The sequence below is a fragment of the Nothoprocta perdicaria genome, unplaced genomic scaffold, assembly GCF_003342845.1.
Source record: "Nothoprocta perdicaria isolate Ctin4 unplaced genomic scaffold, notPer1 scaffold_55, whole genome shotgun sequence".
NCBI lineage: Eukaryota > Metazoa > Chordata > Aves > Tinamiformes > Tinamidae > Nothoprocta > Nothoprocta perdicaria.
Window position 1 is genome coordinate 100,541 of NW_020455810.1, and position 20,058 is coordinate 120,598.

A 20,058-nucleotide genomic window follows, 5' to 3' on the forward strand; every position below is an offset into this window, starting at 1 on the left:
AATAATGCTGTTTATCGCTTTTTTCTTTTAAGAAAGAAATATTGACTAGGAAAATAAGAAAATTTTGCATTGTGGGGGTGTCTGAGCACTGGAGCAGGTTGCCCAGCGAGGCTGTGCAGTCCCCATCCGCGCAGATATTCCAGACATGGAATGTTCTAGACGTGGACCTGAGCAACCCGCTCCACGGGACCCAACTTTGAGCGGGCAGGTTGGCGGGACCATGTGGTCTCCAGAGCCCCCCCAAACCCCAGCAATTCTGTGATTCTGTGACTGCTTCAGTTGCACTTCTGAAATCCAAACTGCTTCAGTTGCACTTCTGAAATCCAAATTCTTGAAGGTCTTTTCAGCAGCTGTTAACTTCACAGGCTGCCTTAGCTTTATTTATTTATTTATTTATTTATTTATTTATTTGTAATTGATAATAATATACTACTTACTGTAATTCAGAAGCTACTGAAGCTTTAGTAATTACAGAGTTCAGTCAGAGAGAAAAACAGGACATTTTAATTAGTACAAAACAAGCAATAAAGTTAATAGAGGTTATCATTGAGGGCAAAAATGGATGTTTTTTGGTGTATTAATTTTTAACTGCGCGCTTTTTGGTCCTACTTATTTTTAAAATGTATTGGAAGTAAAACTGGAGAAAGGAAAAAAGAGACTTTCTTAGACTAAAAAACTATCATGTAATATGAGCAGTTGGGAAAAAATCCTTTGTGATACAGGCTGTAGATTTAATGCAGCGTGGTCTGGGTGAGAGTCTGAGCCAGCAGGAGCAACAGGTTCTCGGGGCCTGGGGTCATCTGACTCGCCTGGGTCTGGCAGCAGAGTATTGAGAAACCCATTACACTTCACGACCTGAAATAAAGTATTTTAAGTGCGAACTCTGAAATTAAGCTCTAGAGCTATCTACGAAAAATCAAGAATAGTGTATTAATTCCCAGGCAATGTCCTGATTTTGTGTATGGTACCTAATGGTAACCCTAGAATGTGTTACTTGTGAAAAAGTTGGGGCTCCTCCACTGTCATGTTGTCCCTCGGCTGTGCAGTGTCACCATTTACTCCGCAGAGGACCAGCTTGCTTTCCAAACGCAGCATCTGTGTTAGCAGTTTTTTCTTCCTCTGTTTTAGAATGCCCCAAGATGTGATTTCCCTTTTCTGAGGTAATTTCCCAGCATCAAATAGGATAGAGCTGCTGCTTTTTTGTTTCCTCCTGGGCTTTTGGTATGACTTACTTTCTTTGTGGTGGTAGGAGATAAAGGGGTGAGAAGAAAAGAAAAAAATAGCAATTCTTTTCTTCCTTTTTTTTTTTTTTTTTTCCCCGAGCAATGTTTACTCACTGCTCTCAGCTGGAGTTCTGGACTGATCTAAATAATTAATTTAACATAACTTCTCTCCCTGTAAATTGAACTTACGAATATCATAACTGATCATTCACATGGTGCGAGAACCTGTATGTAGGAAGCCTCTGCAGTTGCCCTTATATTTCTGTGTTATTTCATGTTGGAAGTTTCTTTTCTGAACCCAAATGTGTTGTAAGTTGACTTAAGTTATGCATAAAAATATAGAATTTAAAGCAAGAGCTTTTCAAGGAAGTAAGTATTGCCTTTCACTTCTCTTGGAAATTTCAGCAAATTTATTCATAGATTCATATATATTGAGGGGAATTTTACATCATGATTTTATTTTCAGTAAAGGTTTTCTGTATGCTAACGTTTCTCTGTTGAGCTGTGTTAACTGTTCGTGCTGCCTTGCACCAAAATTGCACTGCTTTTTTCTCAGACACTGGCTTGATGGTCTGGGAGAAAAGTCATAGCTCCACACAGCAGCTCCCAGAGCTGCAGCTGTTTCCACTTGGAACTTTCCAGTTTGCTTCGCTACCTTGATTCATTCTTTTCAGTAATTTTTCAGTGTCTTTGTTTTATCTTATTCTAAATTTTATTCTATTACTTAGCTGTTTATAATGTCTGAGTGCCTGTGTTTTATTTTCTTGCCTTCCCCCCCTCCTTTTCTCCCTACAATAGAATTTTGGTTACTTCATATGAAAGAACAGTGTTTATTTTGCAAGGCAGACTTCTTTTGTAGTTATTTTTCTTTAGTTTGACATTACCATGGTCTCTCTCTTTTTAGTTAGTAGAGGTGATAATTACCTAAAGGCTCTATGTGAGTATGAAACACAAGAAATAATAACTTTTGCCACAGTACAGCCACAACTGGAGTTTGTTGTCATTTGAAAAAGTGACAAATGCTCTCTTTTTGGTCTCTCTAAGAAACAGATTGTATTAGCTTTTGGAACCGGAATACATATTTACATGTATATGGATGGATATACATATATTTAGCCAAAATTTTAGTGGCATGATACCTGATGCAGTCATCTTGCAAGTTAACCAAAGTTTCTTTATACTATGGCCAAAAAAAAAAAAGTCAATTTTCCAGCATTCCTGAAAGGTCTGTCAATATAGAGCTAGAGTGACAAAGCATCTGTAGTTACTGAAATTGCTCTTTAACTACTTTAAAGACTTCTGGATTAACTACGTAATTGTTTTCCCCTTTTAGCTTTTAGATATAACTAGGGTACTGCCGCTTATACACACAGAGGCAAGATGACCTTTAATACTGTTTTTAAATACTTTTGAAACAGTTTGGAGGCTTTGCTTCTTACGAAGTGCTGACGGTTGTATATTGCATTTTGTACCACACAAGCTGAGAAAAACTTCATGTTTCATCTTTTCTGGTATAGTCCCATCATGCAGCTCTGCCAGCCTTGGGAAAAGAGAATAGAGATCAACTCTGGATGAAGCCTTTTCCTCCACGTACTTAGAAATTTTCTCGGGGCAATTTATCAACCTGTTCTTCAGCAGGATGAAACAAAAAAATAATATCCCATTTCTCATTCTGATGTTAGCCCAATATTCTGTGCTTGCTCTTCAGGTCACTTCGCCATTATCTCTGCAGTGCAGAAACACGTAGCATTAGCAGCAGAATAAGCACTGGGAATACAGAAAAAAATAGAGAAGTATTTTTCTGGCTGATTATACATATGAATAATGATGTTGATTTGAAGTAGGTTGGATTTTTGTAATGGAAGAAGTTGTTCTGACAGGGAGAAGTCTAGAGGGCAGAGGGCAGAGGAGGAAGTCAAAAAGTGTATGAGAAATGCAATTTATCACAAGTTCCATAACTAATTGTCGTTCCATCACCATGGGACTAAAAAGGGTCCCCGAGGGTTGTGAATAAAGATGTGCAGAGCCGAGCTGAACGTGCACCTGCAAAACTGAATCATTCAAATGAATCAAAATGTGTGATCGTGGAGGTGGGGGAGCTGGAGATGCAGGACAAGACTCTCTTGCCGTGCTGCCAGAATTGCTCCTCGGCGAAGGACATGCCTCCTCATGACGGCGAAGCATCCCCTTTTTGCATCCCTGTGCTTACCCTGGTGTCCTGGGAATTCATTACAGAGACTTGTTTCCACACTAAGCAGCGACTACTCTGCTCTAATGACTTCCAGCAGTGCTGGTGGAACTTTGCCACCTCATCATATTTAATTATTTATTTTAATTTTATCTCGCTCTGACAATCTCTTGAGACATACAGCTCATTTTCATGAGGGCTCCCAGGAGATAGCAGTAATACAAGTCTGTTCTGCTGCCGCATACAGCGCTAGAACAAAAAAGCATAAAGCAGGACACTTGATTTGAAAGTGCCAAGCAAGAGCATTGAGCATACAGCATCTCAGCTGGTTAGCTTTCCAGTAACTCAGTAAAAAAAGGATTTCACTATATTCAGTCCTTTTGTGGAGTTCTTCACAGCTCGAGCGCATCGCTACTTTGGTTTGTGATCTTTGCTTTGTTAACCAGTCCGGCTATTTCCACCTGGACTTCCCCTCTGTAGGCAAATTCATGCCATAGTGTTGGCTTTGAGGAATGGACGAGAGAGGGATTATTATGGAGTTTCCTGTTGTTGTTGTCTTTTAAATGAATTTTTGCTCTAGACTTTTAATAGAATGGTGCTGGACAACCAACAATAAGGAGTTTTCTACTGATGGTTCTTTAGTCTTTGATTTTAACGGGAGTTAACCAAAGCTAAAACCCTGTAAAGACTGTTCACTAAAAATCCTTCCACTTTATTAACTGTTCAAGTTTTAATCAATTTTACTACTGCAATGATTCTCCAGGCGTCACACAGAATTCTATGTTGTCTCTCTCTCTTTCTCTCTTTCTTTTCTTTCTTTCTTTCTTTCTTTCTTTCTTTCTTTCTTTCTTTCTTTCTTTCTTTCTTTCTTTCTTTCTTTCTTTCTTTCTTTCTTTCTTTCATTTGTACAGAATAAAGAATTTTTAAAAATTGATTTTGTTGTTTGGGGAACAATGTTTGGGGAACATTTAGCGGACGATCTAGTAATTGATAGCTTTGGTCCAAACTGAAGTTCATGTCTTCTGTGCTAATGCTAGCAAGAACAGGTATTTTTCAGATGAAGAAGCTCTTGGCATTTCTTACGAGTTCTAAGTCATATAAAAGCCAAGCTAATAATATAGTAATACAGTTTACAGAATGCTGTTAGTGAAGTTGCTATTAACGAAGTTATGACTCAGGGGAGGGAACAAGAACGACCAAGTTCTGGATAGTAAACCTTGATTTTTAGTATCTGCTATACTCATTTGCATTTATTCTTTGATGAGGTAAAAATTTTCCAAAACAAACAAACAAAATCCCCAAATTTCTGTAAAGGAAAGTTCTGTAATAGTGGCTTCAAATATCTTTTCTTTAATAAGAAAATATCTTTTTTTCTTAAAAAAAAACACAATATACTATTTACATAGTATTTTTAAATTTCTTGGGCACTGCTTATAGGTTATACTACACCAAAGCATGTCCCAAGATTAGAAAAAAGAAATAATGCTTGAGAGCATAGGCTTTTTCATTTTGTAAGGTAGTGGTTAATTTTAACGTACATGTGAAATATAACAATTTGCACCTACTTAAATAGCTCTTCTGAAAATATAGAAGTCTCTAGGAGGAAATCACATACCTCAGGATACAAGCTGATTTCCAGCAGGAATCAGGAAAGGATGCGGAAAGGCAGGGGAAGAGAGGGAGGCAAACACGAGGTTAGAAACAGAACTACTGGATTCTGTGCCTGCCCTAGCTACATTTCATATAACATTTAGCTGTGGAAAATCCTTGTCAAATCACAGGTAGTTAATTCTATAAATTTATTTTGACATGGGATAGGAGGCTTTTGAGAGTCCAGTGGCTTGGTCTTTATGGGCATTTCAGGGGAGATTACATTGCAGTGGAAGTGGGAAGCAAGTTAAAACTGAATGTCTACAAATTTCCTGTAAGGAGTTTCTGTTTGAATTTCCCACCCCCGTTATCAGGAGCCTGGTGCTCTTGCTGTGCCTTAGAGTGCTGTGATTTTCATGACCAACATGCTATCCAGTGTCCTGAACTTGGTAACAGCAATAGGGAATATTTCCTTTATGGGTATTCCTAATTATAGTATAGTCCTGAAGTAATGTTTCCTTACTGTGATGAGAAACTCTTCTTAGGTGAATATGTGAGAAAGTATGGTCAGGCTTCCAGTGTTGTTGTGGCTTTGGAATGAGGGTAAGGAAAAAGACCTTGCAAAGCAAAGAGAAGTTGGTGAGGCTGGTGAGCTTCCACCGCAGTACTTTTCCATTTGATTTCTCATTTCTTACTTGGTCTTTCCGTGAAGATTTTGTTCTGTTGTGTTCCCGTGGAACTTACAAACAAAATTAATTTCATAATGTTTCTGTTCACATAACTTTTTAATGTCTTTCTGTTATTTAAACAAAGCCAGTACTGCAAGGTAGTCCTTGACTGCTTGATCCTTGATGTGTTCAAATAACTGAACAAACTGTTTTACAAGAGTAATTATTTTGCTTGAGATTCAAGAGTTATATTTTTAAAAGTACTTCTGCTTAAGCACTGCATCAACTTATGTGTGCATTTTCGTATTTTAAATGTTACTGTAGTATAAAACTTCTCTTTTGAAGTTGAAAAAATGTCATATAGCTGGGAATTCAGGAACTTTTGCAAAGAGTAATACTGGTTATCTAAATATCAGTATCTGAAATTTCTGTTAGTATGAAATAATTTTGTGAAGATCCAGTGCAATACTGTTTGTAAATTACTTAATTTACACAGTGGGTAAAAATGCATGTTTTGACCAAAGTTCCTCCATAATATTGACTCAGACTCTAAACCCATTTCAGAGGTTTTCTTTCCAAACCAATCATAGCCTTGTATTTTTTGGTTTTGTTTTGTGTTGTTTTTCCACAATCCTAAAGTGTCCGTACAGTGTATGGTAAAACCAAGAACTCATTTGATATATCAATTGCTTTTGGTCTCATAACAGTAGTAGTAATTTTATTTTACTTCCAGACCAGGTCAGTGATTTGCAAGCAAAAAACCAAATGGACTGTTCTGGAACATCCAGTTTATAATAATTCATTGCAGATGTTTACCATGGCTTGGAAGACATGCAGATTTCTAAGACACTTAACTAAGAACAATCAGAAAACACGATGACTAAAAGGAAATTTTAGTTACTGTGAGAGGGATTAGTTAGTACAGCTGTGACTGTATCATCTCAGCTCAAAAAGCTGAAAATTGCTGGGTTTAGTGATGAGTAAGTGGCTTTTTTTTCTTTCCCTACTAGACAGAAAATGGTCGGCTGTGGAACGCTGTTGTGAAGACCCCAGAAGAAGTATCATTTTTTTCCAGTCAGCTTTCCATAATGTAAATATAGCTGGAGTTTTCCCCCAATGGGCAGCTAAACCATGAACAAGCAGAAAAAAACATTTTGGACTGTGTTTCTGAACCAGGCTTCACCTTCCATCCTGGGACCTTATTAAAGGATTACAGCTGAAAGAGACCAGAGAAAGAAAACCTTGAACCAGGAAGTTTCTCCTACCATGAGAATTACAAGTACGTCTTGTATCTGCCCAGTCCTAGTTTGTCTCTGTTTTGTGCAGAGGTGCTACGGAGCTGCTCACCATGGCTCCATCAAGGTGACTCGAAACCAAACCAAACACGTGGAAGGTGAAACAGAAGTGCATCATCGTCCCAAGCGCGGATGGGTGTGGAATCAGTTCTTTGTTTTAGAAGAACACATGGGACCAGATCCGCAGTATGTAGGAAAGGTAAGGTCATCCTCTTCCTTGTTCCCTCTCACCCGCTGAAATGTGACATTGGTATAGGGAAACCAGGTGTCTCCTCACGGGATACCTCCATTTCCTAATGGTGGTCACCTCTTTAGAGACAGGAATGTATCACTGCATCCATGCTCAGTGAACTTGCCAATGTCTGTGTATGCTTTCTATGTTAATTATAAAGACAGCAATATGAATGAAGTAAATAGGATGAAGGTATTTAAATATGATGGAAGAGTGTTTCTTCTGAGCTCAGCTAAAAATGGCAGAAGTGAACACAGCTGATACTCTTGTTTTAGACTCTGTACAGCCTGGTGCTTAAATATGTCAGCATTGCAGACATTTCCGTCCTGCTTCAGCATAAGGAGCTTCACAGCTACTTCAGGGAATACTATAAATGCAGTGTAGGCTCAATAGGCCATTCCTTCTACTCCCAGGAAAGGCTGGGAGTCCTCCAGAGGGAAACTCCTCTGTGGCTTTCTTCATTAAAAGAGGCAGGGGAATTGCTGCAACTCCTCAAGAGTTTGTGAAGGGTTTTTAAACTGTAGTTTGTCCGGATGCCAGCAGGCAACAGCAGGGCCTGCAGTTGTCTTGGACCCACGTAGTGAGCTGAGCTTCAGGTCTGAGGTTCATTCTGTTACATGGATGCAGTTGTCAGGTGGGCAGCTGAGGCCTTGTATACCATGTGGAATGTTTGAAATTTGCATTAAAATAATACAAAAAGTGACTGCATAGCTTCATAAAGGGGTGTTTGGTATAGAGCTTTTCTGATATTGTCTTTGAGCATTATGTTTTTTTTTTTTCTTTTTATTTCTTTTCTTTTTATTACTTGAGTTAGATGAATTTTTATTTCCTTAATGAAAATGGATGAAGAGATGAGGGGAGAAGCAAGAAGAGTCTAATGGGATTGAGGACATGGAAAAGAAAATATTTCATTTTAGTTTGTCTTCGAGTTGAAGAACTTGAAAATTACATGTTGGAACAAAACCAAGTATCTAAGGATAACAGTAGCTCCTGAAATCACATGTCTGGTCACAAGGTCTTTCAACCTTCATAATACTTTGGACAATATTATGTGAACTGGAAATAGCAAATGAAGGTTTGATATTAAAAATAACGTTACCACAAGACTGAAAATAACCCTGTGATTTTGTTAATACAACCTAAGTAATGTATGAAGTATACAGCATTTCTCCAGGTGGTAGAAATGCAGGTTGTACTGAGGGATTTTGAGATTTGTGCAGGAATTGTCATCTGGGGAATGAAATTTGTGGATGGAGCTAATGAGCTGTACTCGTGTGCCTGTGTACTAATGAACTTTCACAACAGGGGAGATAAGGAGGGGAGATGTCTTCAGACCCACCTTAGGCTGCTTAGTATCTCATGAATGGTTTGGGACTAGAGGAAATACTCGCTGCTGTTGCAGAGGCCTGCAGGAGAAGCAAAACACTGCCTGGAAAGCACTAGATAGCATTAAGAAGATACGGATATGGAGTAAACTGCAGGCCCCCAGTATGCCGAGGCTCCTACAGAACAAGACCATGAATTTCTGCTGAAGATTGGTCAGGTGTAACTGACAAAGGAAGAGACAGGTCTGGTCAACAGATTATTATTATTATTGCCTCCTTTGATATACCTTAAAAAAAGACATACACAATTCTAAGCTGGACAAGTTGCTTAAGTCCACAGAGATAAGACAGTATTAAAGCTGTTGTGCCAAGTAACGTTAACCTGTGTGCAGCTTCTAATTACTTTTGACTCAGAAGCAATGCAGAGAAGAATTGCTAGTGTGAATGGGGTGGTAGTGTGGAATAAAGTATGTTTAGTTTATTTCAGTAGCTAATAGCAGAGAGCATTTATAGTCTCTGTAAATAAAACATGGAAGAAACCATAAGGGAGAGAGAAGAGTCATGAGTTAAATTAGGATGGAAATAAGATAGGAGAGGTTCTGCAGCAGCCTCCTAACAGGAAGAATGGGAAGAAAAGCATGAAATGCTTTCAGAATAAAGCGTGCTTTGCTTTATGAAAGCATCATGGCTGCATAAAAGGGCAGGGACCTAACTTCAGTGAGTAATGAGTGTTCCCCTTCAGTTTTATATTCCTGAAGTAGTTTCTGTTCTTCCATTCTTTGACCTCTTTACCGATGCCAGGTTTATGGAGGTAACAATTAAGATTTTTTCTTCATGCTCAGAATGTGACTGGATGCCTTGTTTGAGGACATTGGTTCCTCTGAATTCCCCTTCCCCCCTTTCTTTTTCTCCACCTTTTCCTCAAGGATTTCCCTTAAGAAAGTCCATACTCTTGAGAGTCTTCCTGGCAGTAACCTTGTCTTTGTAGAAGTTTTGTGGAAGTCCTGTGGGACTTAGGAGCATCTATATTCTATTTTGCATTCAGTGATAGTTCTGATGAACAGATTTAGTGATGACCAGAGATCAAGTGAATTGACTCAGGTATTTGTTTTTAATTCAGAAATAAAAGCCTGAGATGGACAAAATCCTAGTAACCAACAGAATTTGATTAGTGGTCCCTGGGCGAGAGTGTCTTTTCACTTTGAAACATGGATGCTTTAGTGATGTTGCATTTAATTAAAAACACCTCTTCAGGGTCTCGGTCTTTGCACTTTAATTTGGGAAGAGGTTTTCATGTGGAGCCCTTCCGTCCGTGAAGGAGACAGTGTGAGCATTGCCCTTGCATTCCCCCTGGTCAGTCCTGCTGCTCCATCAGTTCTGGCAGTTACTGGACTGCTCTGCTTCACCAGAGAGGAACTTCCCATTTGGTATCTGCCCTTTTGCGTTTCTTCACACCCAGTTTGGGAGCAAGGTCACCAGAAGCAGAGTCCTTCTGTCCACGGCTGGTGTGAGGATTGCGGTCACTGTCATGGACATGGGCACTGAGGACGAGGAGACCAGGTTAGGTGGCAGTGGCAGCAACACGGCCTCCTTCCCATGCTAACCATAAATGACTGTCATGAGGACGGATTCATTTACTCCAGCATCTCTTTTACAGCAAGTGTTAGGACCACATGTCAGCATTATATTTTTAATATCAAACATATCCCCGCTGCTCACTCATTATTTCTTTTCTCTTAAAAACTGTCATTTAGAGACTGGAAAACTGTATAAAAGGAATCCATGTTAGTAATGCCTATGAGATTTCTGTGGGAAAAAGGAGCATGGCAAAGCACAGATCCTTCATGAATTAAGTGATAAAAATGAGAAATGATCTTTTTGCAGAGGCCGATTCTTTTCTCTCATATCTAGATTATTGAAGTGAAGCTCTTTTGTTATACTTCTTGTTACACTTGTTACACAGTGTTCAGTGTTTCAGGTGATGTTTTCCTGAGCAGACATCTCCAAAAATAGTTTTATATTAGAAAGGAAATCTTTAAGGTTTTTAAAACCATAGTGACTTCTTTTTCAGAAATTACGAGATTCTATGAGAAATTCCAAAAGGACAGGAGTATCACTGGTGTTTTGACAGACGGCTCATCAGCAGATAGCTGCCTGCATTTGTAGTAGGCAAAATTTGATCAAGCAAGAACCATATCCCCTGCTGAAATAAGCCTGTGAATTCACAGAACTGAACCCTCGGCTAGATGAGAAATCCTGGGGAGCTTTCCTGTGTGTTGAGTTTCTCTGAAAAAAAAAATACCCTGATGAAAACGTAGCTTTGAGCACTGCAAGAGGCAGGGCTGCCAAGTACACAGTGAATTGGTGAGGAGTTGGGAACCACCATTTCATTCAAGTGCAGCAGCTCGGAAGAGCAGATTCTCCTGAGGAGGTCTGGAGGAGTAGGCAGAGCTCTGCTTCAGGCATGGCTTAGTTCCCAGGGTGGTGAAGTATCCTGTGTTTCCAGCAAGCTTCCAAGTAGGGTAATTCAGCACTTGGAAACAAATAAACAATTTCAGGGAGAAAAGAGAAATAGAGAATATATTTCAGTCCATAATGTTCCTGAAGTGAGTCCTGGAAGCAACTCACAGCTTTGCGTTCATGATACTTTTTACTTGGGAGAGAAAAGTAAATGTGCAGGTAGAAGGGGAAAGAGAAGATTCCCCAGTGTTGGTCTTTGGAGTGAGCCAGGCCCTTGAAGGGAATAGTAGAGGAACAAAACGAAACGACTGACACGTGGAACACCTTGGATCGGCAACATATTGAAGGCAGGCTGCTCTCCAACCACGCAAGGAGGGTTCTTCAGGAATTCTGCCCAATATAGTTTTTCAAATGCTTTTTTTCCTCCCCCATTTTTTTATTCCTTCTGTTTCTTCTATAAATATGTAATGAAAAGCTTTCAGAATTATGGTGATTGGAGAAACAGGGAAGTATGAGAAGCTGGAAATGTGTATGAATGTAAGGAAGGGAAGAGGGAAGTAACAGCTTGGAAAATGACCTGAAATGGTCATACTGAATACTGTATACAAAAGGAAAGAAATGCCAGCCCGCAAGTGCTACCTTTGATTTTCAAGGTAGTAATTCTTTAATTCTTGTTTGTTTTTGGTTTTGGGTTGTTTTACTCTCTCTGAAAACAGAAATAAAGCATAGCAAACAAGTCATTCAGCCTTCCTTTCCAAGATGAAATGATGGCATAAACCTGCAAGAAGTTAGGTCTAGAACAGGAGAGGAAAATAATGCTTCCTTGATCATATAAAGACAATTTCAGCACCTCGAATGTAATGACACCATGGATGGACAGATGGATTTAATTTCCAGCATTAGTTAGCTGTTCCCACATTTATTCTAATGGCTTGGGTGTTTTTCTTTTATGAAAATGAAAATCAAGGTGGTGCAGTCTCAAGATTGTGCACAGGGCTTGCTGGTTGTCTTTGCAGAAAGAAAGTGTATGTGGTATAACTGTGTCTGGAACAATGTGTCCCATTTGATAACTTTTAAGTTCCTAGTTTCACAAATGATAAATACAGATAATATAAATAAAGGCAGAAAATTATATTTTTATAGATCCTTTCAAGTTAAAAAATAATGATGTGTCTAGTTAGAGCATTCCCACTTGTTAGGTCACTAAACCCAGATTTTATAGTACTTGCTATTTATTGAGATATTTTGGATTTTCTGGTCTCTGATTGTTCAGATCACTTGTCACTCTCACTGCTACAGTGACATTTTGTGCCTGTGCCCTTGTTCACAAGTGAGTCCCCTCTGCTCAGGGAGCAGGGCTACTGAGAAGCAGAGGAAACCTCGCCACCGTTTTACTGCTATCAGCAAACCAGAGGTTGGTGTGGTGCAAAATTAGACAGTTCCACCTCATGTCAGTCATCTAATTTTCTGCTTTATTTTTACGAAGAGCTGGTACCAGACTGTTGCCATCCCAGCAGCTTGAGCATGTTGCTCAAAGCCCACCAGGCAAACAAGGCTGTGGCCTTTTTAGCTTTAGCTATTATTTTTGCATTGGAGTCCTGTAACGTCCAAAGATTATTGGGGGGAAATTGAACCTGAGGAGAAGGGAGAGCTTCCATCACTCTGATGAGTCTGCCTTTCTCCAAGGGAGTTCAGCCATATCGGGGATTTTCTGAAGCTCAGGGCTTGCACTGGAGTCTTTTGACAGAAAATGGCTGCATACAGACTGACAAGGACGTTGTGACTTGAAGGACCAGACAGAGAGGCACTGAAGTGCAGCATGGAGAAAAATCATCACCTGGTTTTCCTTCATTGAAGTAAATGTGTTCTTACACCATGAATAAACTTGGTCGTTTGTGTCAAAACAGCAACACTGAATATAATATATAGGAGGAGTATTGGTTTTGTGAGGAAGCTATATACAACCTGTATATTCCTATTGGAAAATATCAATCTGCTTTGTGGAGACTGTTCTTCCAAGTAGTAGGTCAAAATACGGTGTCAAGGTCAGCTCTCTGATATTCTTACTGCCTTATGTCTCTATACAACTTGATTCCCTTTTATTCTTCTTATCCTTTCACCATGTGAGTGCTTGTAACCCTCACATCAGCAGATGTAGTTTTGTGACTTGTGAATTGGAAATACCGATGACACCAGCATCTTTTAGATTAAACTGCTATATTCTCCCGTAAACTAGTCACAGTCAAGATAGGAAGGCCGAATCTCGTAGCACACTGACTTCTCACTGGGTGAAAGAAACAGGTTCTTCCAAAACTGAAGTTGTTTTGTAACTTCAGAATTGACTTGCAATGCTGGACCACTCTTCAGAGGATGTAAGGTATTTCAGGCTTTGTTTGTTCTCTTTTATGTCCGTTCTGAATAAGGGGTTCTGGCAGCCTTGTTCATTTTTCGTGTTTGTATTTACCTTTGTTTTGAGGACTGTGTTTTGTGGTCAAACTTGGATCCGCTTTCTCTGATCACCTAACCGTGTGATTGCCATGCAGCTTTCAGAAGGCAGACATTGTATTGGTTTAATACTGCTTTTCTGGGCTGTCACAGTGGCACTTACACAACACACAGAGTTGTGGCATTTCCATCAAGCTGTGATTCTGTGAGTACGACTTGGTCCATCGGTTCTTTCCTCTTCATAGAAAGATAAGTAATGAAGAATTACTCTTTATCTTGTTTTAGGTGGAATTGATTAAGTATTATCATGTGTCCTCATCTCCCTGATAGAAAACATACAGAGTGTGGCACAGAGGTAATGATTCACAGATTTGGTGTAGCACATCTTGCTTTCCCTGCTGCTGCATCTTTACCGCATGCAGTACTCAGCATGCAAGGCTTCTGTCAATCGTTATATCAAGAATATCTAAAATCTCCAGAAGATATAGTGTATATATATTTATAAAAACAGAATCACAGAAAAGGTGGTATGTTATATATGTTATATATCATTAATATGTGACAATAAGGAAACACAGGTCTCTACCTCCTCTTATACTCAATTCTTCAACACGACAACTTTTTTTTTTAAGTCTATTTACCATCTAATCGTAAATCAATAGACAATGAAACTGATAGGCTTGCAACCTCAAGCTTTAATTAATATCCCAATTCTCAGGCATTTTCTCAGTCTAATTTGGAAGATGTGTTTGTTCATGCTCAGGTGCTTGTGTAACTTGCCTTGCCCGCATCCTTTTTCCTTTTCCCTCCGTAATACCCATCATTTGGCTATTTGGTATCTTTTATCAACTCTTCACCATAAAAAGGAGTGTTAGTTGAACTTGGGAATTGGGATGCAGAATTGGGATTTGGGATCTGGAAGCTTATTTAGATTTCATCTCAAAATGGCTGAAAAGAAACCTAAGTCAGAGCCTGCAGTTTTCTTGCACTCATCGTGGGGTTTGTAAGCTAGTGCTCTGTATGCCACTGCTGGTAATGGTTCACAGGGCTGCTGGAGATGCATTCTCCTCTCAGCAATTGCTTCTTCACCTTAATGGATACTTAGCCTTCAGGTCCTCTTTAAGTTGCTCTATCAGAATTATGTGAGATGCCAAAATCGCATCTATTTGTGCTCCTGAGCCCATGCACAATTTGTACTGATGATAAAAAACTGTCAGGCAGTAAGAAATGAAGCAGATCTAATGTGTAATTTTAAAACTTCACTGTTGTATTTAAATGTTTCTAGTAATCTAATATTTATGTAGTTTATAAAACTAAAAATCACAGTGAATTTCCAGGTGAATCACATTTGTAATCATTTCATTTCTAAATTACATAGAATGTTTTCTAATTACAGTGAAAATCACCAGCCTGTGAAACATGAAAGAACTCTTGGAGATTTTATTTCCTTATCAGGATTAGCTTTGGTTGATTCTTGACAAGCAATTAGTTTTCATTTTCCTGCAAGTTTATCAGCAGCACCTTGAACAACATTTCTAAAATGACAATGAAAACACAAACACCTTTATCTGGAAAGAAGGAAGGGATCTGTTATCTGCGTTGAGATTGTGAATAATTAATTACAAGCAGAAAGCTGAACAGTGCAACTGCGGATTTGCAGCTAGAACACAATGCCTTAAAAAGTTACCTCTGTTTTCCTGTGATCTGGGGCCCATTTATTAAGAAGTTCATTACCTCCAAAAATTAATTTTTTTGGGGGGGGGGAGAGAGGGCTGGAATTTAGACTATTGGCATGGAGCTGTTCAGGACAAGTAACCAAAGTAAAGGACTAGGTCTGGAAAGAATAGTTGCAAAGACATTTCTGTGCACAGAGAGAGAGAAAAATTGGCCAGAATAGCCAGCATTGTGCATGGTAGCTCTTACTATGCTTTGGACTTGTGTAATTTTATAATTTGTGTGGCATGGGATATTGTTATGCCCTTGTTTTGTTTTCAGATACTAGTAACTTGCTGTCGGAAGTTTGTTTGTTTAGTTTTAGTATCTTCCAGTTAATTAGTATATTTTTATTTAAGTTATTACTCTAAATAATAGAGTTTTTCAATGAAGTCTCAAAAACATACAGTTCAAATTACAGTTTTACTGAAGAGACTCCTCATTTTGGTCAAAGAGCCTACTCAAACCATCCTTGCGCTACTATGCTGATAATTGAAAGAGTTAATCTCCGCAAACTCTTATTTTAAATTAGAAAGGCTATTTGGGAAGAAATTTCTGTATCTAGTTACAAGACAAGTAGAAATAACATACATAGAGTATCTTGGAATGCATTCTACATTTAGGGTTGATTGTTTATTTATGGATATTTGTTTAGTGTGTTGGTATTTCTGTTTTTATTTTACCATTTGATGATCCATGGCATTGCTTTTCTTCTCTGATGCCTAAGTGAATCATACAATTCAGTACTATCCTAAAAATCTGTACTTGGCAAAATTTGACAAAAGCAGTGTTTGCAGAGCCCTGATATAGGAAGATTTGCCTTGATATAGGAAGAAAGCTTACAGTCAAATAATGAGAAAGTAGCTGTTTCAACAGATAAAAGATGATCTTCTGGGTATTCCAAAATAATATGAAAATTATTATAACATTCTTACTGCTTTGCTGACAATAATAAGTTACTGATGATCTGAAATGGCCTGCAAAGACAGGACAAATGCGATAGTACTGGGAGACTTCCCTTGTTTTCCAGAAGACATGATAAAGTTTACACTGAAGTTTAACTGAGTATCAAAAGGCTTTAGTCTATGGCTGCTTCATGAAAGAGCTAGTCAAGAAATCTCCAAGAGAAGAAGGAAAGCTTGACATGGTCTCTCTTGAGTCATGCTTTAAGCACATGCCAAACACCCATTAGAGACTTGAAGGACTAAAGGAGTGTGGAATGACCAAGTAGCAGAATATAGAAGGCAAACAAAGGCAGAGAGTCTTTTAAAGAGTGAGGTTATTTGAAGAGGAGAGAAATAAGAAAAACTATGAAAATCTTAGAATAAATAATGGAAAAGCCAGCCATAAAATATCTCAGAACGACCTTTCAAGACTAAGTGAAATTCAGTGGAGGTAAGTGCAAAATGATACACAAGGGCATCAACAATTTTAATGGAGTTGACGGTTACTACTCACTAGATCTTAAGGTTATATTATTGCAGTAAAAAAATCCCATCATCTCAGTGCTCAGAAAGGGTGCAAATGGCAAACCAAATTTTAGAAATTGTTAAGCAGAGGGAAAATACCACTACCAAATCTTGTTATCAGATAACACCAAATAGCATTACCGTGTCTTAAATACAGACGTGCTTGTGATTTCCCTTCTCCTTTTCCCCAGTCTTACAGCAGAAACATTTCTGAAAAGGGCTAGAGGGCTGATGGAATGTGCAGACCAATTTCTGAATGAGGAGGGACTAGGTAGACCAGCAGATTGCCAAGTTGTTGTCTTTATTTGAGAAACGATGTTTTCAATTAGCAAGTTCATCCATGCTCTGGGATCACAATGCCTGCTTACAGCTCTTGTCCTTCTGAGTACTGGATTCTTTTATTAAAAGAGATGGCTTTATTTTCTTGGAAGCAGTACAAGGATGTGGCCTATATAGTCTCGAGTAACATGAGCAAGGTGAAACAGGAGTTATTTTTACCGTCTTTCCCTCCCCTCGTGTGAGCAGCAGTAGTCCCCCCAAAATATCAGCATGCGACAAGCTAGAAACAAAGGAAACGATGTCATGCTTCACATAGGAAATTAGTAAAATTGCTTACCCTAGGATTCTGGGGTAGTTAATGGTATATCTTATGAGTGAAATGGTGAAATTATATTGTAGTGTTCATAATTATTTCTTCAATATCTAGCTGAGATATTTCCATGAGTGAAAACTATGGCACGTTAAGATTAAGAGCAAACAAGAGTTTGACAGAAAATCCATTCATTCACAAAGAAAGAGATGCACATCAGGAAATATGAATAGCTGAAATGCAGCTCAAATGAATGTTAACAAAAATCATATTGCCAGTCACATACCTCTGTCACAAGCATTTGTTGTCATATTAAATATTATTCCAAGCCTGATGGTGTCAAAGGCTGTTACTGATGAACTCAGCATTTCCAGTCCATACTATCTTCCTGGATAACTGTTCATCTACCTGTCTGAAATTGCATGAGCAAATCGTGCTTCCTGTTTTATTTAGAGGAAGTAGCTTCTCCATTTTTCCTGTGTTGTCTGAAATCACAGCGACATTTTCTTTTGAAGCATAATGAATCCATTTTTCATAGATAGTTTTCATACTTGAAATGACCAGTTGATCATTTATATGACTCATTCAAAATTTGTTAGTTTGCTTTTATTTATTTATCATTAGGCTAGTGTAAAATTAGGATATGGATTCTAGGTAAAAAAGAATACTATATTCCATTTTTTATATATGTGTGTGTGTATGTGTGTATATATATATATGCACACACACACACAAATATTTTTATAATGTTAACTATGGTTTCAAAAAAAAAGTAGTTCTTGCATCTTCAGTAGCTCCATTTTAGTGCTCTGCTTAGCTTAGGAATTTAATTTTGTTTTTGGCTTCCTTGATTTGTTTCTTTTTAGTTTTGATTCCCGAGAATTGATATTTGGTACTTTCTGAATACCAGACCCTGTTGCACAGTTCCCATATAGGACCCCCAAACCTCAGATACCCCGAATTCTCTCCTTATCTATTTTCTCTTCATTTAAAATTTTGTGAGATGTTAAAAATTTTTAATTGCTCATAATTTTGGCCACTTCCTTACTCATTGAATCTAGTCCAGAGACTAATACTTTCTTGGGAAATAGGAGTTCCTCTGTTCCTCAAATATAATGGCTTCTGACTCACCATTAATGTTGATTTTTAGTACAGTGGTACTAAAGTAGCAGAAGTAGCAGAAAGCATATACTTATACATACTAGACTGGAAATCAAAATGCCGAGGTAATATACTTCATTTTTTTGCTGAAGACATGTAATACTAAGGAGCAAAATACAATATGTAATAAAACACAGTAGCCTTGCTGTGGCTACTTGCTCATTTGGTTTATCTAGACTCTGCGTTTGGAGAAGAGACCCTATCTTACTATGCGTTTGATACGTTCTCTAAGACAGTGGGAGCCTTGAGGGCCTGAAGTAATAAAAATATTAATCTTTGCTGCCAATGATGTGTAGTTCATGTGATGTGTGCCAATGTTTTAGTAGAACTTAAATAGTTTATGGGGCTTGTACTGACCACTTACGCAACAGATATTCTGGATATTTCAGAAGTGTTCTAGCTTACATGGTGTTATTATTAATCTGTGCTTCATTTTAGTTTCTGTGGCAGAACAGTATGTTTTTCTCTGACAGGATCTTGGATGAAAACATAATGAAAAAAAATCCCTAGGTGGAAAAGGGATACAGGAGTGTCAGAACACACAGCTACCCTGGGGAGAAAGTAAAAGTTTTCTGTCTTCCTCAGTTGACAGTTTTCTAACTCATGTTTTTTTTTCAGAATTGCTGGAACACTTTCTGATTTCCAGAATCAATGCTTTTGCAAAAGGTTTTGCTGAGGTAGAAAAGATGCTACTGTTATTCAGCGTAATGTCCTAGTGCATCTGTAGGTGCAGATGGCTTACTCATGACTTGTTTTATGTTTTAAACTGTGCTGCTTGTTTTAATGGTTTATTAAACAAGAAACGTTTTGAAAGACAATGCTTTTCATCCAGGAAGAGTTATTTGCAACATTTCAGTGTGATGAAAATCAAATAATTGTGGAAAAGAGATCTTTTTAGTGAAATCAATTTACAGAGAGGGAGAGCAAGAGTGCCTATCAGCCATTCTGTTTTATTTGAATATTCCTCATTCAAAATGCTCTTGATTTCTCATGGTATTCCCTTCTGCTGAGTTGTTGTTTACAGTCAGTTATTACTGTTTTTTCCAACATCCCTCCCCCAGTAGCAATGCTGTTAAAAAAGTGGAGATAAACTCCCTTTTAGGCCTGTTGAGATTCTGCAGGAAGTCTTTCTCCTCGCTCTTAATTATTCAACTGGATTCCCTTCACTTGTTGAAATTTCACTCTGGGATTTCAGTTCCCGGTCCTTGGCATTTCTTCGCTGTATCACTGCGTGTAATACTTCTAATCTGTCTTTATGACACTGCACCTCACATTCCAGAAGATTGCCTTGTTCTGAACTCAAGCACAAGCACATCCTTTGGATGTTACAAGATGGTTCGATCTTTCTCAGCATCATGTGGCAGATGAATAAAGCTGATGTTAACCTGTGAGCAGAATAGTGCATAGTGCACCATACACGAGTGTAATAGTCCATGAGAATTGGGAGAAGCTGCGTGAAAGCTCTGCAAGGCACTTTCCTTTAAGCTTACCTTTCTTTCCTTCTCTCTTTCCTTCTCTCTTTCCGTCTCTCTTTCCGTCTCTCTTTCCGTCTCTCTTTCCGTCTCTCTTTCCGTCTCTCTTTCCGTCTCTTTCCTTCTCTCGTTCCTTCTCTTTCCCTCTTCCTTTCCCTCTTCCTTTCCCTCTTTCTCTCTCTCTTTCTCTCTTTTTTCTTTTTCTTTTTCTTTTTCTTTTTCTTTTTC

At 38.4% G+C, this 20,058-nt stretch overlaps 1 protein-coding gene across 4 annotated transcripts in view; it reads left to right on the plus strand.

Moving 5' to 3' along the window:
- CDH18 (cadherin 18) overlaps window positions 1-20,058 on the plus strand; it is a 227,731-nt gene that overhangs the window by 70,304 nt on the left and 137,369 nt on the right. For all 4 annotated transcript variants that reach the window (XM_026048532.1, XM_026048535.1, XM_026048533.1 and 1 more), the window contains one exon: window positions 6,680-7,163. In XM_026048532.1, the coding sequence (XP_025904317.1) occupies window positions 6,936-7,163 (228 nt within the window). In that variant the 5' untranslated portion in view covers window positions 6,680-6,935. The remainder of the gene's footprint in view (window positions 1-6,679; window positions 7,164-20,058) is intronic.